General features: G+C 51.0%; 3 protein-coding genes across 11 annotated transcripts; 1 reads left to right on the top strand and 2 right to left on the bottom strand.

The window, feature by feature from the left end:
• Positions 1 to 352: 352 nt before the first annotated feature.
• On the bottom strand, positions 353 to 5,922 carry CYP27B1 (cytochrome P450 family 27 subfamily B member 1). 2 transcript variants are annotated; one of them, XM_055248560.2, is made up of 9 exons: positions 4,346 to 5,922; positions 3,514 to 3,704; positions 2,797 to 2,999; positions 2,511 to 2,711; positions 2,254 to 2,426; positions 1,878 to 2,050; positions 1,598 to 1,676; positions 1,111 to 1,308; positions 353 to 755 (listed from the first exon to the last, which is right to left on the bottom strand). In XM_055248560.2, the coding sequence occupies exons 1-9, from the start codon at positions 4,538 to 4,540 to the stop codon at positions 642 to 644; spliced, it is 1,527 nt and encodes a 508-aa protein (XP_055104535.1). In that variant the 5' UTR covers positions 4,541 to 5,922; the 3' UTR covers positions 353 to 641. The 2 variants fall into 2 exon arrangements, with proteins under 2 accessions (XP_055104535.1, XP_063476136.1); XM_063620066.1 differs by lacking the exon at positions 2,511 to 2,711.
• A 79-nt stretch (positions 5,923 to 6,001) lies between these two features.
• METTL1 (methyltransferase 1, tRNA methylguanosine) lies at positions 6,002 to 10,156 on the bottom strand. Of its 3 annotated transcripts, none has more exons than XM_055248564.2 (7): positions 9,985 to 10,156; positions 9,498 to 9,627; positions 8,625 to 8,788; positions 7,304 to 7,488; positions 7,097 to 7,210; positions 6,835 to 6,936; positions 6,002 to 6,683 (listed from the first exon to the last, which is right to left on the bottom strand). In XM_055248564.2, the coding sequence occupies exons 2-7, from the start codon at positions 9,605 to 9,607 to the stop codon at positions 6,528 to 6,530; spliced, it is 831 nt and encodes a 276-aa protein (XP_055104539.1). In that variant the 5' UTR covers positions 9,608 to 9,627; positions 9,985 to 10,156; the 3' UTR covers positions 6,002 to 6,527. The 3 variants fall into 3 exon arrangements, with proteins under 3 accessions (XP_055104539.1, XP_063476137.1, XP_063476139.1); XM_063620067.1 differs by having other exon boundaries at positions 9,498 to 9,706; positions 9,985 to 10,076; XM_063620069.1 differs by lacking the exon at positions 7,304 to 7,488 and having other exon boundaries at positions 6,634 to 6,683; positions 9,498 to 9,706; positions 9,985 to 10,077.
• On the top strand, positions 10,086 to 20,380 carry EEF1AKMT3 (EEF1A lysine methyltransferase 3). 6 transcript variants are annotated; one of them, XR_008652044.2, is made up of 4 exons: positions 10,086 to 10,468; positions 10,584 to 10,695; positions 18,081 to 18,737; positions 20,267 to 20,380. XR_008652044.2 is itself a non-coding variant. In XM_063620070.1 (4 exons), the coding sequence occupies exons 1-4, from the start codon at positions 10,292 to 10,294 to the stop codon at positions 18,470 to 18,472; spliced, it is 741 nt and encodes a 246-aa protein (XP_063476140.1). In that variant the 5' UTR covers positions 10,086 to 10,291; the 3' UTR covers positions 18,473 to 20,380. The 6 variants fall into 6 exon arrangements, 4 of the variants coding, with proteins under 4 accessions (XP_063476140.1, XP_055104537.1, XP_063476141.1 ...); XR_010116399.1 differs by having other exon boundaries at positions 10,086 to 10,489; XM_063620070.1 differs by adding an exon at positions 12,169 to 12,228 and having other exon boundaries at positions 18,081 to 20,380.
• Positions 20,381 to 20,425: the final 45 nt, after the last annotated feature.

The raw sequence follows: 20,425 nt of genomic DNA, 5'->3' as shown, positions 1-20,425 counted from the left end.
CAAAAAGAGATGCAGTTGAGTCTTTCCTCAGGCCATCCAGCATTTTTTTTTTTTTTTTTTTTTTTTTGAGACGGAGTCTCGCTCTGTCACCCAGGCACCCAGGCTGGAGTGCAGTGGCGCGATCTCGGCTCACTGCAAGCTCCGCCTCCCGGGTTCACGCCATTCTCCTGCCTCAGCCTCTCCTAGTAGCTGGGACTACAGGCGCCCGCCACCACGCCCGGCTAATTTTTTGTAATTTTAGTAGAGACGGGGTCTCACCGTGGTCTCGATCTCCTGACCTCGTGATCCACCCGCCTCGGCCTCCCAAAGTGCTGGGATTACAAGCGTGAGCCACCACGCCCGGCCTAGGCCATCCAGCATTATTAGTTAAAATCTGATTTCATCCTTGGGGGATGCATACATGATCAGAAGGGCCAAGCAAGCAGAGAAACCATGGTTTTCTCACTTGGCCTCCTGAGTCAGGCTAAGTGCATACTTCACACATTGGTCAGGGCCGCCTCACACTTCACTATGGTGGTTCTATCCAGTTTGGTCAGATAGACAGGCATTAGGGGAAGATGTATATTTTGGTCTTGCGCCTACAAAAAATCTTATCCCTATGACGAATGAAAGGGTGATGATGACAGTCTCTTTCCACGGGACTATCTGTCCAAAAACTGTAGGTTGATGCTCCTCTCAGGTACCAGGACAGTCCGGGTCATGGGTCTAACTGGGGCCGCACCTGGCTCAGGCTGCACCTCAAAATGTGTCAGGATCTGGAAAGGGAAGAAGGTGAGCATTACTATGAAAGATATCTATAATGGGGGGATTCATTGGTAATCCAATTGGTAAAGGGCATGCATTATTAGTGTTAGAATGGTCAATGATTGGGTGGCACCTGTGGCCAGTAGGGGACTTCTTGGTTAATAAGGGTGAGGGATTATGGTAGGGAAAAAATAGTTTGAATACTCTCACTTACACTCCAGGCCTATAATGGGCTTATCATATTTCAGAAGATTCATTCTACCAGGTCTTATATGATTTCCTATGCTTGCCAGGGGAAAGAGCTCACAGCTTTAGAGGGTTAGGGTCTCTCCAGTCTGGGGAAGGTATAAAATCTAGAGCACTCACCTGGGCTAAAGCCATTTGCAATTCAAGCTCTGCCAGGCGTCTCCCCATACAGCTGCGCTTGCCAAAGCCAAAGGGAAGAGATGCAAATGGGTGGGGGGTGGGACCCTCCCCTAGCCAGCGAGCTGGACGAAAAGAATTTGGCTCTGGGAAATGGGCAGGGTCCCTTGAAGTGGCATAGTGACACAGAGTGACCAGCGTCTGGTGGGAAGGAGAACAAACTTGTCAGTTTGGGCTCAGAATAGGGCAGGCATGAAGAAGATGATATTCAGACAGGGACAAAGGTAGGTCCTGGTGGGTGATGGGGAAGTTTTCTGGAACTACTTTTGGAAGGATCTCCCCACTGTCCCATTACATCCTAGAAAGGCATGTCCTAGAGAGGGGTCAAGGGGAGTGTTTGAAGAGCTTTTAGGAGAGTGTTTGAGAACAGGGCTGGGGCCCAAGATAGTGAGGAATGGCTCAGTAGAAAGGGTGCATAGGCTCTACTCACATTTTTGGGGATAATATAGTCACCCACATGAATGTCTTTGTCTGGGACACGAGAATTTCCAGGTACCACAGGGTACAGTCTAGATTGCAAAGCACAAAATGGAGACAGCAAGATGAGGCTAGGGACTGCAGCCCCCTTCTCATTGTTTCCAACTTCCAAACCCTTTTTGGCCAGGAGTAGAGGGCCATTTTTCTCTGCTCTCTCCCTGCTTCCATCCACTATTTGCTTCCCCAGCCCTTCCTTGGCATTTCCTCTTGTTCCTTCTCTCCTTCCCCTTCACCTTAGCACTTCCTTGACCACCGCCTTCAGCAGGGGCAGCTGGAACAGAACAGTGGCTGGGGGGTAGGCACTGGAGCCGGGGCTCAGGGCAGCTGTGATCTCGGAGTGGAGTGCTGTCTGGACTTCAGGGTGCCGAGAGAGCTCATACAGAGCCCAGGAGAGCGTGTTGGACACCTGAGAAACATGTGAAAGCAAGAGAGGTGTTGGGTGTGGGAACCCAGCAGAAGGTGCAGATTATGGAAGAGTCTGGGGCTAAGGGGTGCTAAGACAAGCTAGTCTAGGTGGCCATAATGGATCCCCTGCAACAGAAAAATGGCCCCGGAGTCTGGGGAGGCTAAGCCCTGGAATTGGCTCACAGCACGGAGGGAGAACCTCACCGTGTCCACTCCCGCCAGTAGCAACTCTGTCACATTTCCCAGGATGGACTGGGCAGGCAACTCTTCCCGGAACAGGAAGTAGGTCAGGTGCGCCCCAGATTCCAGGTCCTTCTCGGGCTGTCCTCGGTTCCTCATGGCTGCCTCTGCCTCTCGCCGCTCCACGTGCCTCTGAGCTGCGTGGGTAGAAGGCACGTGAATACCTCGCTACCCCTGGACAGCTTTACATTCCCCGATGCCCACCTCGTCCTGTGCCTTACCAAATGCAAACATCTGGTCCCAGTCTCGGCAGAGGCGGCCCCAGGGCCCAGGCACAAGGTGGCGCAGCCAGTGGGGCATCGCCATGGTCAACAGCGTGGACACAAACACCGAGCCCACAGCGCGGATGAAGGTCTCCGTGTCAGGCGGCACTTGAGCCTCCAGGCAGCCCAAGCGCGAGCCGAGCAGAACCGCGGCGATGCCTTGTCGGGAGGGGGCGCCGTCAGGGTTCCGGGAGGCTACGGTAGGGCGCCCCTGACGCCTGCCCAGCTCTGTCCTGGGACTCACCTTCCAGTCCGAACTTGTAAAATTCCCCCGCCACGTCCCGAACCAGGGTGGGCAGCCCCGTGCCATGTCCCCGCTGACGCCTCAGACGCCGCACAAGGTCGCAGACTACGTTGTCCAGGGTTTCGGCGTAGCGGGCGGCCGCTTGAGGCCGGAGGAGCAGCGGGGCCAGGAGACTGCGGAGCCTTTGCCATTCTTCGCCTTCCCTGCAGGGTTGAGGAGAGAGTGCGCATCTGGAAGGTGGGGACGGCTCGACGGGACTGGCTGCAGTGAAGGAGCACGTTCAACTGCGGTGGCCAGGAGAGGGATTGCGTCTGCCCCCTTGGGGTACAGAAACCTGCACCGGCCTGCGCCTGTCTTCCAGCCCCCTTCCTCTTTACTCATTTCCTGCCCGCAGGGGCCGGGGTTCCCGGGTAACTTGAGTCACAGAACCTTACATTCATTCCATCCAGATCCTTGTACCCTAGCCCAATTCCTCCGGTTCCCCCAGTTCCCAGGATTCTGGCCTCAAAGGATAAGGAGGTAGGCGGTAGGCGGTGAGTGAGGTTGGGGCTCAACCCGAGTGTGGGTGAAGCAGACTGGGATGGGAACCCCAAGATGCCCAAAGGTAGAGTGGGACAGCCGACCTCCCACCTTGCCCCCAGATTGATAGTTTCGGGACCCGCAGCAGGAGAGGGCCGCTGCAGGGCGTCTGGGCTTCTGGGGGCAGAGAAGACTCACGCAGTGAGCAGTCCGCAAGCCCGCTGGCGGCGGCGGCGGTGCTCCGTCCAGGGCGAGAAGCTGCAGCGCTCGGGCCGGGGTCCCTCCTGTCTCAGCAGCTCCTCGACGAGTGCAGGGGCAGCCACGTACACGGTGCGCACTGTCCCAAAGCTGGCTAGCCACACCGGCCCGAAGCGCGCGGCACCCTGCACCTGGAGTAGCGGACGCAGCGGACACTTGGATACCTGGGCGGGGACTTTCAGCTTGACCTGTGCCCACGCCAAGGGCGTTGACTGGGTTTGGGAAGAGGGAGCTTCTGCTCCTTCTCGGGTGCCCAACTAGTGTATGCCTTTGATACTGCAAACTCCTCCTCTCTCATTTCCCATCCCTAGAAAGTTTGAGTGTGATGGGCAAAACAGGAACTTTGTGCAAGGCAGACATTCAGGACCTCTCTGATCATCTTGGTCGAGGAGAAATCTCTAAAAGTTCCATGTCTGGACTGTCCGTCTCAGGACGAGTCCTCAGTGAATGAAAAGGAGCCCACGTAGCTTTAAGCCGCACGCAGGCGGAGGGTACCGCGCACTCCGGACTCCCGTGCACTTGTACTATATCTGCAGGATCTCTACACCTCAGGACAGCGAGAAGGCGCTTTCCCAGCGCCCTCTGCTAAGAGTCGGGCCGGACTCTGCGCGAGCCTAGCCACACCGCCCCCAGCCTCAACTCTCCTTTTCCTTAATTCATGGGCATCCGTTCTCTCTGGCTCTCCCACATTTGCTCTGCACTAGTCAGTCCTTTTTGACGCTGCCAAAGCGTTTCCTCAGCACTCAGTCTCGGGAAAGGCGTCCCTTCCTACCTGCAGTTCGTGTAGTCTCGACAGCCCCCCCTTGCAGAAAAGTTCGGCCAGAAAGCTGGGCGTAGAGGGGCCTGGGATGTCTGCCAAGCTCCGGCGTGCTGAGTGGTACTCTCGGTAGCCTAGGAAGGCGCCCAACTCGGGCGCCCAGCGGACGCGTTGGAACACTCTGGAGGCGTACTTGAGGGTCTGGGTCATGGTCTGGTTCAGAGTGCTCGCGAAAGAAAGTGCTTCTCCTGAGCATCTTGTCTCAACCCCTATTTAACCTTTGGGCGAGGTGATGACGCCCCCTCTCCAAGCTCCTCAGCCAATCCCTCCTCCTGAGTGGTCCGTGCTGGGGATTAGCACCCAGGAACAGTAGGCGGGGCTGGGGCTGACTTCACAACTTCCCGTGGGTCTCATGTTGCAATGACCCTCATGGGAGGGAGGGCCTAAGATTTTCCTCCTGGGAGAGTGCCCTACTCTAGGAGCCTCAAAGTCTCATCCTAGAAAAGGCTATAAGGCTTTTTAGTACGGACTAGGTGACCAAGCTACACTAGTCAGTCTCTGATATTCCCACCACTTCTACCAGTGAGCCCAGCCCCTTTGGGCCCATCCTCAGGAATTCCCCAACTTTCAGCTCCTCCGGGAAGGGAAGCAGGGGAGGCACAGCTGTAACTGTCCCCACATTCTTGGCTTAGTGGGTTTTATCTTCTCTGCATTATTTTCCTGCACTAGCCACACCTCCCCCTCCTCCTGTACCTAACACATACTGGGCAGATGACAGGTGGGTTAATGGGCTAAAATGGCTCCTAGAACCTCCATCTTTCTTTCTTGAGGATAATGGGGTGTCTTGGGTGTACAAGCCCCCTTCTTTCAGACATGGGAATTTGGGGCTTGAGAAGCAGAAATGAAGAAACTTTTTGTACATTAGTTAAGTTCAAAGATTGTCTCTGGGCTGTTAGAGGAGCTAAATGGATGGGATGTGGATGTTCTAATTCCCCAGCTCACTCGGTCTCCTCTGGGGGGCTTTCTGGTTAGCAGCCCCTTTCTACTTTTAGCCTCAGAATCTTCCACAGGGCCAGGCGTGGTGGCTCATGCCTATAATCCCAGCACTTTGGGAGGCTGAGGCGGGAGGATGGCATGAGGCCAGGAGGTTGAGACAAGCTTGAGCAACATAGCAAGACTGTCTCTACAAAAGAAGTTTAAAAATTAGGCTGGGCACGGCAGCTCAAGACTGTAATCCCAACACTTTGGGAGGCTGAGGTGGGCAGACTGCTTGAGCTCAGGAGTCTGAGACCAGCCTGGGCAACATACTGAAAATCTGTCTCTACAAAAAATACAAAAATTAGCCAGGCATGGTGGCATATGCCTGTAGTGCCAGCTACTTGAGAGGCTGAGGTGGATTACATGAGCCCAGGAGGTCAAGGCTGCAGTGAGTTATGATTATGCCATTGCACTCCAGCCTAGCAACAGAGAGAGGGCCTGCCTCTAAAAAAAATTAAAATGAAAGAATCTCCTACAGTTTACCTCTCTGCTCCTTACTCCCTCATTCCCCACTCCAACTCTATCAGGCTCTGTGCCAGTCAGTCAGCTCTGAAGTTCTGGAATTGAAGGTCAATGTGAAAAAGGAGAGGGTCTCCACCCCCACACCTTCCCAAGGACTCTCCAGAGACAACATTTAGGGAACACAGATTCCCCAGGTCAAGTCTTACGCAGGGAGAGGACAGGAGGATGGTAGAAGGCATATGATACATACTCTACCCTTTCCTGAGAAATGGCAGAATAGGCATGTGTACACATATACATGTTATCCCAGGATCCACAAAACAAACTGAAGTGGTAATTGAGCCTAGCAAGCAGTTTAGATGGACTACATTCCTCATTCCAGCTGAGGAGAGATCTCACAAGGAGAAGGGAGTGCTAAGGGACAGCAAGACCCCACAGCCTTCCAAAGATCCCCTATGGTCCAAAGTCCTTTGACCATCTCAGTCAGCTGCTTTATTTTCTGTTGGCAGCGGAGGGACAAGGTGAGAGGAGCCAGGGGTAGTCATGAACACCAGTGGGTTCTGCCCTGGGCAGCTCCCCACCTTCTTTAAGAGAGTACTGTGTCTCAGCTCCAGCAGTCTCAACTGGGAAGACCCAGGACTCCTGCTCTTTTCTCTAGTCCCTGGGAGACGAGGTCCAGCTAAGGTAGAGTAAGCAGTCAGTGACCAGGCAGGCTGGTTTGGGGGGTCACTGCCTGGAGGACAGGATCTTGTATTCTTCGGAAGATGGCTGGGAAATTCTTCCCTCCATTACGTAGAACTTTCTTCCCCTCCTCAGTTGAGGTGCCTAGATGTCCCACAATGGGGTCTTCACTCTGGGAGAAGGAAGGGTCCAATAAGTCCTTGCTCACTGTTCAGACTGCCCCTGGCCCTTAGACACCTATCCCATCCTCCTGGCACTGAGTTAAGTTCAAATACAGAACCACTCTGGAAAGGGCCTCCACCTCCTGTAGGTCGCCTACTCACCAGGTCCTCCAGAGGCACACGCTCAAACAGTGGGTGCTTTTCAAAATGAGTGCACATCCAGTCGTGTAGCTCCAGCACATCGGTTATGGTATACACCAGCCCCTGCACAGGCAAAATCACCCTAGACAGGAGGCTGCATGCAACATCAGCAGCCAGATGATGGGAGTGGTGTTGTGAGTCCCTAAATGCACCCCCACTGAATTCTTAGTGAAGGGCCCCTGAGTGGGCCACTCACCCCATCTTCCCTCCCATCCCAACTCACCCCGACTCTTAGCACGTAGGCATATTCTGCTAGCAGGGTGGGACTGATGATTCGCCACTTGTGCTTTGTCCGCTTGAAATGTGGGTCGGGGAAGAGGAAGAACATCTTTGTCAGCTGTGAGACAGACACGCACCAACAGGGCTGTGAGAGCCTGGCCTCCATGCCCCCACCTGCCTACCAGCCTAACCCACCAGGGCCCCTCCCCACCTGGCCCTTGTAGAAGAAGTTAGGAAGGTGCTTCATGGCATTGCTACGGAGACAGGCGATGTTCTGGAAGCCACCTGCAGGAGCTGCGCGTAGGGCCCGAATCCGGTCTTGTACATAGTCTGAGACCTTCACCCGGATCTCCAGACCCAGAATAAGTGTGTCTGGGAACAGCGGTGACAGTTCCACTGGACACAGAAATAGCAATGGAATCATCAACCATATACTTGTAGGAAGTGCAAAGGGGTCAACACAGGAAAGGAAGCCTCAATCTGCAATTACCAAAGTCCAGAACGGCAAGAGAGGACAGAGATAAATATATGGATAGTTTTATGCTCAAGAGGCTGGGGGAGAAATGAAAATAGTCACCAGGACCAGAATGGGAGGGCTGAGAATACATGTATATTTTGCCATTGCTTTAGAGTTTCCACAGTGTTTTCACACATTGTGTTATTTCATCCTTATAACACTCTGTGGTAAATTGTGAAGATGAGGAAACTGAGGGTCAGAAATGCCGAAGATCATAGAGTTAAGAAGGGGCAGAACTGGAACTTATTCATTTATTTGAGATGGAGTCTTGCTCTGTCACCCAGGCTGGAGTGCAGTGGCACAATCTTGGCTCACTGCAATCCCTGCCTCCCAGGTTCAAGCAATTCTCGTGCCTCAGCCTCCTGAGTAGCTGGTCTTGACCTCCGGGCCTCAAGTGGTCCACCTGCCTCAGCCTCCCAAAGTGTTGGGATTGCAGGCGTGAGCCACTGTGCCCGGACAGAACTGGACCTTAAACCAAGGTTTTCTGCCTCTATGTACCATGCTCTTCTTCTCTATCAGGCTGTTATCTGGGAAGATCTAAAAATAGGGAGTGGCTTGGTATGCATGGGTGGGACAATACAGACAATACAAGAGGAACCCAAAAAACAGGAGAGTGGGGCAGAAGGAATGAGATCTGGCAAGGGAGGGGCAAAGGAGAGGGGAGATGGTAGAATCCCTGAGAAAGACAGTTCAGGATCACTGGCCACAATGGCTAATCTCTGACGCTTGTGCTGACCAGCTCACTGACCCGGAACCTGGCAGATGAAATGGCTCATGTAGGGATTGATGCCTGAAAGGACAACCCAGGTTTTAAGAAGCATTTGAGGCAGCCCCCTCCACTCTCCAGGGCAAAGGTCACAGACCCAGAGTAGAGGGTAGGTGGAGTCTCTCCATGCTGATATCACCAGTGTCTGGACGAAAGGGGAAAGGCCAATTATGACCCCCCACAAAAGCTGCTGAGGCAGCAGAAGCTACTAGGCCTCTTCTCACCCCAGAGAAAGGGCCTGAGTGTTACCTAACAGGCCACCATAGCCACAGCCTATGTCTGCAAACTCCACTTGGGCCTGAGCTCTCTTTTCTTTCTTATCCTTTGGGTCATCGTGGCTCTGATTTTGAGAGAGTGGAGCGAAGAACGCTGGGTATAGCTCAGACCAGTCCATCTCCTCTGGCTTCACAGGGCTATTGGAAAGAAGACATAAGAAGCATAAGAAGGTTGGTCACACTATTGCAGAAGTGGTACTGTGAGAGTGTGTGGGTGGGTGAGGGTGGGAGGTAAAAGGGAGGAGGGTTTCTCAAAAATTCTGTAACACTGGGCCCTGTGGCCTGTAAGAGGGACAATGGAAACCACCCTTAACTCCCAGTGTGAATCATAGGCCCATCATGAGGCCCATAAACGCTGACCTGCCCAACTCCACTGGGGCGGTTGATGTAACCCTGGCCGGGTAGCTGCCCTTTCTGGGGCACAAATTCCCCTTCTCCCGAGACTGGCTGCCTAATGCACTGGGATCCTACTTTGTGTTTATGCCCTGCGGGGAGGGAAGGTAAGGTGCGGGCAGGATTGTGTATATGTTTGCCTTTTTATTAAATCCAACAAACAAAAGCAAAAGATGGAAACGACATTCTGCCTCTATCACTTCAGTCTCAGTAACAATTTATTTCTCTTCCCAAACTTAGCACCGCTACCCAGACTTAGGCCCGAACGCCACGCCCACTCTTAACCCGCCAACTCCTCTCTCGGTCGAATCTCCCGGTCCCACCCCCAAAACTGACGTCACCCATCTGATCCTCCCGGGTCTATCCCAAATCCTCCCAGCAGTCGCAGCACTACTGCTCTCTCCGCTGCTTTGAGAATCCCGCCCTCCTCTCTCTCCCTCTGCCCACTTCTCACTAGCGCAGCGTGTGGTCCGCCATGGGGTTGGAGTGAGCACGTTGCCGGTAGTAGCGCTTCTGGGGTGTCGGGGCCTCTGCTCCGGCCACGTTCCAAGTCTCGGCTGCCATGATCCCAGTCCGGGGTTTCTCTACCAAATCCACGTGGAGGCGCAGGCCAGAGGCGCAAGTTAATGACGCAGCCATGCGCGTTGGTGGCAGTTCCCGCCTCTTAAAGACCCAAGAGCAAATTCGGCTGGGCTGGGGCTGGGGCTGGGGCTGGGGCTGGGGCTGGGGCTGGGGCTGGGGCTGGGGCTGGGGCTGGGGCTGGGCTGTAAGGAGCGAGTGCTGGAGGGAACCTCCGCACCGTTAGCCTCCAACTGGGAGGGCAAGGCCAGGCCCAGGGACCCAACGTTTTCTCGTTTTCTCTTAGCTTGCTTCTGCCTGGTCTGGGTTACCATCCTGTTGCAGGCACCTGTGCACCCCACAGGTGAGAGGGGTCTACAGACCTCGCCTCTACAGTGGCATCAGTCCTCGCTCCTCTCCCCTTACTCCTGGTCTCGGACCAGTCCGCCCGGTCTGACTCTTGTGGTCCCGTGTGGGTTTAGTCGAGTATGCGCTCGGGGCTGGGGCGGGAGGGGCAGCTCCTCATTCCACCTCCAGGAAGTCGAACTGGAGGAAGGAGGGCAAACTCAGGGAGGCGGGGCTCGTGCCACAGGGACACCACGACGGCTCGCGGCCCCCAGCCTCTACCCCGCTCCGGATCCGGGATCTGAGCGCCGGCCGCGGTGCCCGGCCACTCCCTTGGCGGGCGGGATGGCAGACCCCGGCCCAGATCCCGAATCTGAATCGGAATCGGTGTTCCCGCGGGAGGTCGGGCTCTTTGCAGACTCTTACCCGGAGAAGAGCCAATTCTGTTTCTGTGGGCATGTGCTGACCATCACCCAGAACTTTGGGTCCCGCCTCGGGGTGGCGGCGCGCGTGTGGGACGCGGTGAGGAGTGGGCTGCGCCGGGTGAGGGTCCGTGGAAGGTCCAGATCCCGGACTCCGCCTCTCCCATGTGGAGCCATTCTCAGGGCTGTCTTTTTCTCTGTCTTTTCTCCCGTAGGCCCTGAGCCTGTGCAATTATTTCGAGAGTCAAAATGTGGATTTCCGAGGCAAGAAGGTGATCGAACTGGGTGCGGGGACAGGCATCGTGGGGATCTTGGCAGCGCTGCAGGGTGCGTGAGCTGGCTTTTTGCGGGAGAGAGTGGGGACCCAGGGGCGCGGAGAAATGGTCACTTCGTGGATCTTTGGGGGAGAGGGGAGTACTTTGGGCCCAGTCCAACCCCTTCTTTTTAACAAACTTTTTTAAAATTTGTTTTTGTTTTTATTTTGGCGCCTACTTCTGTGTGCCAGACAGCGCGAATTGCCTGTCAAAGCACCTAGGGTGGGTGATTGGGGAGGGTAGAAAATAAAACTCAGGCAGGCCTGTAAGAAGGAGTTGTTTCTATCGTGTTGCTCTTTATTTTTATTTTTTTGAGACAGAGTCTCACTCTGTCACCCAGGCTGGAGTGCAGTGGCCGCGATCCCCACTAACTGCAACCGCTGCCTCCCGGGTTCGAGCAATTCTCATGCCTCAGCCTCCGAAGTAATTGGAATTACAGGCTTGCGCTACCATACCCGACTAATTTTTGTATTTTTAGTAGAAGACAGAGTTTCACCATGTTGGCCAGGCTGGTCTCGAACTCCTGACCTCAGGTGATCCAACTGCCTTGCGAGGCGCCTGGGATTACAGGTGTGAGCCACGACACCCAGCCTTGTGTTACTCTTTGTGATTTTATGAAGAATGCTGTCACTTAAAAGCGCCTTGGCTTTGGACATGGTCTTCTGTCAAGATGCACTGATGGGGGTATGCTGTAGGGAGACTTGCAGACATTAAACTTCGTGAGTGCTTTATAACTTTATTATGAATATGTTTCAGATTCCTTAGGTTTTTATGGCTAAGAGAAACAAGTTTATGAGTTTCCAAGGGTTAGGATGTGTTTTGTAGGAAGCGGGGGTAGAAATTAGACACTGCAGACTTGGAAAAGGAAAAGGTAAGGAAAAATTTGCTTCTCTTTTGTCAAGAACCAAAAACTACAGAGGAAACAGTTTCACAAATTATAATCTAATGGGCAGACAAAACCTCAAACTGAAAGCACTAAATTCTTACAATGTCATCTCCCTAGGAATGTAAATTAACATGTCTTTGTTCAAAGGGACAGAACTAGGTCATATTAAAGGAAGTCTAGCCAGGCATGGTGGCTCACGCCTGTAATCCCAGCCCTTTGGGAGGCCAAGGTGGGTGGATCACCTGAGGTCAGGAGTTTGAGACCAGCCTGACCAACATGGTGAAACCCCGTCTCTACTAAAAATACAAAATTAGCTGGGCATGATGGCTTATGCCTGTAATCCCAGCTACTCGGGAGGCTGAGGCAGGAGAATCGCTTGAACCCGGGAGGTGAAGGTTGCAGTGAGCTGAGATCGCACCATTGCACTCCAGCCTGGGCAGCAAGAGTGAAACTCTGTCTCAAAAAAAAAAATCTTCCCAGAGGCAGGCATTCATTCTTCTATTCATTCAACCAAAATGTATTTCAAGTCCCCTATGTACCAAGAATCATGCTAGGTATTGGGGATTCAGCAATAAATAAGACAGATTTTCTCTCCCCAAGGAGCTTATGGTCTAGTGAGGGAGACAGAGGACGATGTCACAGAACAAGAACTCTGGCGAGGTATGCGTGGAGCCTGTGGACATGCTCTATCCATGTCTACCATGACTCCCTAGGAGTCCATCAAGGGAAGCTCTGTCAGATGAGGAGGAGGTGAACAGTGTGAACACAGCAGCCTCAGAAACGGTGGAGGGTGCCGGCTGGGCTCGGTGGCTCATGTCTATAATCCCAGCACTTTGGGAGGCCGAGGCAGGCGGATTACCTGAGGTCAGGAGTTCGAGACCAGCCTGACCAACATGGAGAAACCCCGCCTCTACTAAAAATACAAAATTAGCCGGGTGTGGTGGCACATGCCTGTAATCCCAGCTGCTTGGGAGGCTGAGACAGGAGAATTGCTTGAACCCAGGAGGCGGAGGTTGCAGTGAGCCAAGATTGTGCCGTTGCACTCCAGCATGGGCAACAAGGGTGAAACTCCATCTCAAAAAAAAAAAAAAAAAGAAAAGAAACAGTGGAGGGTGCCAACAGCAGTTTTTGCATGAAGCATGGGTGGATGCAGGCAGTTATGCTAAAAAGGGGAGAAAAGGCATGCGGTATGGATGGGAACACCTAGCTTCACTTGCTTCCAGACTGGCTTCTCCTTTGCCTCCTATTTAGCTGTCAAGTCAGAAAGCTAGATGTCATCTTGTCCCTCTCTCCCCTCACATTCCAGCAATCACCCAGTCCTATGAGTTAAATGTTCCTTTTTTTTTTTTTTTTTTTTTCCTTTTTGAGACAGAGTCTCACTCTGTCACCCAAGCTGCAATGCAGTGGCATGATCTCGGCCCACCGCAACATCCGCCTCCCGGGTTCAAGCGATTCTCCTGCCTCAGCCTCCCGAGTAGCTGGGATTACAGATGTGTGCCACCATGCCTCACTAATTTTTGTATTTTTAGTAGAGACAGAGTTTTGCCACGTTGGCCAGGCTGGTCATGAACTCCTGGCCTCAAGTGATCCGGCCAGGACTTCCAGTTGTCTGGGGAAGTATTATCTTTTCATCATCTCTAGTTCAGGCCACTGGCATCTCTTGCCTGGATTTTCACAAGAGCCTTCAAGCTTCTTCTGGGGAAATGTGACATACCCAACTAGATCTTGTGACCTTCCCCCACCAAACATATTTCTCCATCAGACTTCCCTATCTCAGTGAATCAAATCACTGTGCACCCAGTGGGAAGCCTAGACATCACCATTGACACGACCCTCTTTCTCACCCACATGTCCATTATTCAGTTTATCTCCTAAAAATCTCAAATCTTCTCACGTTTTTCCATCTCTACTGACAGCTCTCCAGTCCAAACCACCACAATCACATGCCTGGACTACTACAACAGCCACACTTGTCTTCCTGCTTTGACTCCTTGTCCTCACCTAGACCTCTGCCCTTCCACCCGGTGGTCAGAGTGATCTTTTCAAAATAAAACTGTAATCGTGTATTCCAGCCCCAAATCTTTCAGTGGCTTCTTGTTGCTTTCAGGATAGAACCAACACCTATGGCATGGCCTCCAAGGTCCTGCCTCCCTCTTTCTGTGCCTCTTTCTCTCTTGTTTTTCTAGGGCTGCCTATTGCCTGTCCATCAGTTCCTCAAACCTACTCTGATGTTCCCCTCCTTGGGGACTTCACTCAGGCTTACTTTCTGTCTGAAACTTTTTACCATCTGCTTAATGCGTATGCATCCCTCCTTCCTCAGCTCAAATGTTACTTCGAAGGGAAGGCCTCCTTGGCACTCCCACTCCTAGGCTAACTTAGACCCTCCCAGTACATACACAACTGTGCTAACTGGGCTAATTTTAACTTTGTTACCATTGGCCTTAGGTGGGTCCTAAGTGCTTCCCAGCTAGCCTGGTACATTCTCTTGTCCACTTTTTCTGCCACTCTACTGAACAACTGTTTCTTACCTTCTTATTCCTCAAACCTCCAAATGCCTCCTCTGCCATCTTCACCCTCACCTGATGACTTTGTTTCCTATCGATTTTATTTTATTTTATTTTATTTTTTGAGATGGAGTCTCACTCTGTTGCCCAGGCTGGACTGCAGTAGTGCGACCTTGGTTCACTGCAACCTCTGCCTCCCAGGTTCAAGCGATTCTCCTGTCTCAGCCTCCCAAGTAGCTGGGATTACAGGCACGCACCACCATGCCTGGCTAATTTTTGTATTTTTAGTAGAGATGGGGTTTCACCATGTTGGCCAGGCTGGTCACGAACTCCTGACCTCAGGTGATCCACCTGCCTTGGCCTCTCAAGGTGCTGGGATTACAAATGTGAGCCACTGTGCCTGGGCTGTTTCTTATCTGTAATGATTGCTTCTGTTTTCTCAGAAAATGTCCACATATTCCTATCACAACATCTACTTATGTAACTGCATCTGCATCTGTGTGCAGTGCCTTCTCTCCTGTTACCATGGATGAACACATTGTGCTAGCTAAGGTCAAGCCCCTCACTTGTCACAAGACCCCAAATCTTTCTGCCTACTCAAAGACATTGTTCCAGCAACACCCACCCCCATCTCTCCTGCATTCTCAGTTTTTCCTTTTCTTTGGATCATTCCATATATAGCAATATATGGAATATAAAATGCATATAAATATGCTATGATTTCTCCTATTTCAGAAAAAAACTCTTGATCCTACATCTCCCTCCAGCTATCACTCCATTTCTGTGCTCCACTTTAAAATAAAACTCCTCAAAAGAGTTAATATTCAGTGTCTAGTTCCTCTCCTTCTATTCTTTCCTTCAATCCAATTGTTCTAGTTAAGGTTGTGAGCTTCATTTCCAACTCCAGGTTGTTAAACGCAGGAGTCAGTTATCAGCCTACCTTTGATGACTTTGCATTTGATGCTGACACTCCCTCCTCCTTGGAACAATTCCTGTGGTTTCCAGGGGACCACACTTCTGGTTTCTGCTTACCTGGCAGGCACTCCCTTTCCATACTCTCTTATTGGTTCTTTTTCATCTTCACAACTGAAAATGTGAGTGCTCCAGGGCTCAGGGGCAGTCCTTTGATCCTCTCCTTTTCTTGTCTACCTCACTCCTGAGCAGCCCATCACCTCATGCCTTTAAATGCCCTGTTGAAGCCGGGCGTGGTGGCTCACGCCTGTAATGCCAGCACTTTGGGAGGCTAAGGTGGGTGGATCACCTGAGGTCAGGAGTTTGAGACTAGCCTGACCAACATGGTGAAACCCGATCTCTACTAAAAATACAAAATTAGCCGGGCATGGTGGCAGGCACCTGTAATCCCAGCTACTTTCGAGGCTGAGGCAGGAGAATCGCTTAAACCCAGGAGGTGGAGGTTGCAATGAGCTGAGATCGTGCCATTGTACTCCAGCCTAGGCAACAAGTGCGAGACTCTGTCTCAAAAAAAAAAAAAAAAAAAGGCCGGGCGCGGTGGCTCACGCTTGTAATCCCAGCACTTTGGGAGGCCAAGGCGGGCGGATCACGAGGTCAGGAGATCGAGACCACGGTGAAACCCCGTCTCTACTAAAAATACAAAAAATTAGCCGGGCGTGGTGGCGGGCGCCTGCCTGTAGTCCCAGCTACTCGGAGAGGCTGAGGCAGGAGAATGGCGTGAACCCGGGAGGCGGAGGTTGCAGTGAGCCGAGATCGCGCCACTGCACTCCAGCCTGGGTGACAGAGCGAGACTCCGTCTCAAAAAAAAAAAAAAAAAAAAAAAAAAAAATGCCCTGTTGGTGATCATGACTCTAAGACTATCCCATTTCTATCTCCAGACTTGCTTGCATAACCTAGTGCCTACTCAGTATCTTCATGTGGTTGTCTGATGTGATATAGATGTCCATGTCAAACTTAATGTGCTCAGAAAATGAACTCATGATCTCCTGTCCAAATTGCGCCTCCTGCAACCTTTCTCATCTAAATGAGTGGCAATTTGGTCTTCTAGTTGGTCAGGCCAAATACCCAGAAACCATCCTGAGCTTTTTTTTTTTTTTGAGACAGGTTCTCGCTCTGTTGCCTAGGCTGGAGTGAAAGTAGCACAATCATGCTCACTAAATCCCTGAACTTTCAACCTTCCAAGGCTCAAGCGATCCTCCCACCTCAGCCTCCCGAGTAGCTGGGACTACAGGAAGTGCCACCACACCCAGCTAATTTTTGTATTTTTTGTAGAGACGAGGTTTTGCTATGTTGCCCGGACTGGTCTCAAACTCCTGGACCCCAGCGATCATCCCGCATTGGCCTCCCAAAGTGTAATCCAAAGGGATTACAGTCGTGAGCCACTGTGCCTGGCCCATCCCAAGCTTTTCTCTCTCTCTCATATTTTATATCCAATCTATTGGCAAATCCTGTTGACTCTACCTTCAAAATATATCAGGATCTGACCATTTCTTAGCCATTGCTACTGCCCTGGTTTAAACCATCATCATCTCTCACCTGAGTCATTGCCATCACCTCCTAACTGGTCTCCTAGCTTCTGACCTTGCCCTCCTATACTCTTCTCATCATAGCAGCCAGCATGCTTCTCCTAAAGCGTGCCAGCATGTGCCATTCTTTTTTTTTTGAGACGAAGTCTCGCACTTGTTGCCCAGGCTGGAGTGCAATGGCACGATCTCGCCTCATTGCAACCTCCGCCTCCTGGGTTCAAGCGATTCTCCTGCCTCAGCCCCCCAAGTAGCTGGGATTACAGGTGCCCGCCACCACACCCAGCTAATTTTTGTATTTTTAGTAGACACGAGGTTTCACCATTTTGGTCAGGCTGGTCTGACCACTTAATTTAAAATTTCATTCTCCAGCCACTCAATTTAAAATTACATTCAGGCTGCCAAGACTTTGTCCTCTATGCCTTGAGGTCTCTGGACCTTCCAGGTAGAAGCCGAAAACCGTTGGTCCCTCTAACTTGTATTTCTCCCCATCCCTCAAGCAATTCTTATCCCCCTTCCCTGCTTGGGGCTTCACCATGGCATATATTACCATCTGGTGTACAGTGTATTTTATTTTATTTATTTTGTTTGTTGTTATCATCTGTTTCTTGCCACTGGACCATGAGCTCAGTGAGTGGGGATTCTTATCTTCTTGGTTCATCATTATGTTCTCAGCACGTGGCATATAGGCACATAATAAATATGAATGAATGAATGGATTCCTAGTACTTCTTGCTTCTCTTTCCATCATAGTCATCATGATTATGATGCAGTACCTAGTGTGTCTCTACCTCTAGAATGAAACAAAGAAAGCTGTGTTTTTGTCTTGCTCGCCTTATATACTCAGCACTTAGTAGGTGCTCCAAATTATATGTACTGCATGAATGAAGGTTTCTGAGATGCTAATCTGACCATCTTCACCCCTGTTTCTGCCCTTAAAGCATACTGCCCTCAGTATCAAACCTGAATCTCCTTAGCATGTCATAATCACTTTCCCTTTGTCTTATGTCTTGACACTTTTCTCCCCCTTCCACATCCTCTAAGATCCAGCCTTTCTTGAATATGCCATGCTCTCTCACTCCCAGGCCTTTGTGCTTACTGTTGTTTTCTTGGAAAGCTCCACCTGACTAACTCCTACTTGTCCTTTAGGGCTCAGCTGAAGTCACATTTTCTGGGAAGCTTTCCAGACCCTTAAGGCGAGCTTGTGTCAGTGGGGGTGGGTACAGAACCCATCTCCAGCTTAGTCCTGCCCAGGCTTCTGCTGACATCTGATTGTTGTGTGTTGGCCAGAGAGTTGAAGATTAGCTCAGAGAGAATGTTGATGTTGTAGAATGTAGAGTAATGAGAATAGCAGTGGGTGAAGTGGAGGTTGAGGCAATTAAAAGCCAGTATGGGCTCCAGGCTGTCAAGACATTGTTCTCTATGCTCTGAGGTCTCTGGACCTTCCAGGCAGGAGCCAAGAACGCCTGGTTGGTCCTTCTGACTTGCATTTTTCCTCCTTCCTCTCTCTCAGGGGGGGATGTTACCATCACTGACCTGCCCCTGGCCCTAGAACAGATCCAGGGCAACGTCCAGGCCAATGTGCCAGCTGGAGGCCAGGCCCAGGTGCGTGCCTTGTCCTGGGGGATTGACCATCATGTCTTCCCTGGAAACTATGACCTGGTGCTGGGGGCTGATATCGTGTACCTGGAACCCACCTTCCCTCTGCTGCTGGGGACCCTCCAACACCTGTGCAGGCCCCATGGCACCATCTATCTGGCCTCCAAGATGAGAAAGGAGCACGGGACAGAGAGCTTCTTTCAGCACCTCCTGCCCCGGCATTTCCAACTGGAGCTGGCTCAGCGGGATGAGGATGAAAATGTCAACATCTATAGGGCCAGGCACAGGGAACCAAGACCTGCTTGACATCACCCTTGCTGTTCTTCTCAATCTCTTACCGAAAGGAAGGAACCGTGTATCTCAAAAACCATATTTCCAGAGCCACAAACACGAGGACCAAAAAGGATGGATTTCCCTGGCCTCTCACTTTCCTCCTTCCCTTTTTGTTACCCCAGATACTCTTGGGCAGGTGCAGTGAGGTGCCTGCTTACAAGGAATCCCAGAGCTCTGGCAGCACTAGTGTTAGAACACCAAGGAGGTTCCTGGCTCCTGTTCTCAGAGGAGGAGGATGGTAAGGTATCCAGGATTTTTAGGGGGTAAGGGAGGTATATGGGATGTGAGAGCAGTGGTTGTAGAGAGACTATCACTGGTCATTTCCATTCCTGTTGCTGTTTACACAGAATGGACTTAAAAAAATTCTATGGCATTTTTTTTTCTTTTTCTTCTCTTTTTTTTTTTTTTTTTTTTGAGACAGGGTCTCACTCTGTCACCCAGGCTGGAGTGCAGTGGCATGATCACAGCTCACTGCAGCCTCAGCCTCCGAAGGCTCAGATGATCTTCTTGCCTCAGCTACCCAAGTAGCTGGGACTAGAGGCATGCGCCACCACACCCGGCTAATTTTTGTATTTTCAGTAGAGACAGGGTTTCACCATGTTGCCCAGGGTGGTCTCAAACTCCTGGGCTCAAGTGATCCACCCGCCTTGCCTCCCAAAGTGCTGGGATTATAGGCATGGGCCACTGCGCTAGCCTAGGATTTTTTTTTTTTTAAGAAAGAATTAAGCCTTAAAAATCTGTTGTGCAAGAACTCAGCTTTTGCTCAGGAGCTGAGAAGGAAGAAGCCTCAAACCACCCATTTCTGCTTTTTAGAGATAGAGTCTGGTGGAGCCATGGCTCTAACTGAGTCAAGTCCTCCTAGCTCTGAAGCTAAGGCTGCAGAGCTGTCCTTTGGACTGTAGTTTCTTCATGCTTTCCAGAGTTAGAGCCTTGATCACAGAACATCATGCTCTGCAGAAGAACACTGTACTTAGTACTAAGTTCTTTTCATCTTTGATTTTTCTTTAGCTTCATCAGTCCTTCCTTCCTAATCTCTAATCCCCTGAAGCCTAACACAGTTCCTAATGTGTTTTGCCTTCACCTCTTTTCTCTTCCCACATTGGTACTTCTGGTTGCGGCTCTCTTTACTTACTGCTTAGGCACATAGTCACCTTCTCTGGACTCCCTGCTTCCGTGCTTTCTTCTTCAGTCCGTTCTGCAAACTCTTGTGATCTTCCCAAATTAGCTCTGATTAGCTTTCACCGCCTGCAGAAGCAAGAAAAAGCTCCTCTGCTTGGTACTTAGTCTGTGTCCATGTGATCCCAAATTACCTTCCTATTGCATTTCCTACTCCTTTGCTACGTGTATTGGACCTCTGGCCAAATTACAAAAGATGTACTCTTTGTTTTCTAAAACCACACTAAAGTTTTCTGACTTCTTTCTCACTCTTTATGATAATCCTCTTCCTGAAAGGCTATTGCCACCTGTCAAAATCTTCATTATTCTTTGCCTCTTTCCTGAGCCTCTTGCTTGAATGTGATTTCTTTCTCCCTGAGGCCCTTTAACTATTTGTTCATCTTATGGGACCTTAATTTGTCTTGCACGGATATTTGTCATTCTCATTTTCTCACCATTAAATTACCTTGGAGGGTAGGGCTGTGGTTTACTCATGTCTAAACCCCTGAAGCCTAACAGTTCCTGGCACACAACAGGTGTTCAACAGATATTGTGCTCATTCAATAAATACTTGCTCGCTTTGTTAAATGGATTCCACCCCTGCCTTCCTAGGTGACCTTGGACAAATTCCTGAACCCATTCACCAACCACACAAGTTTGTTGTGAGTCATAAATGGATAATGAATATAAACGCGCATTGAAAATAAACATAAAATGTTACCCACATTTCTTGTGTTGTTTTGTGACAACTTTATTTCTTGGTTTCTGTTA

The sequence above is a fragment of the Symphalangus syndactylus genome, chromosome 17 (assembly GCF_028878055.3).
Source record: "Symphalangus syndactylus isolate Jambi chromosome 17, NHGRI_mSymSyn1-v2.1_pri, whole genome shotgun sequence".
NCBI classification, from domain to species: domain Eukaryota; kingdom Metazoa; phylum Chordata; class Mammalia; order Primates; family Hylobatidae; genus Symphalangus; species Symphalangus syndactylus.
The sequence above is the reverse complement of the archived record's forward strand: the minus strand, read 5'-3'. Positions and strand labels throughout refer to the sequence as shown.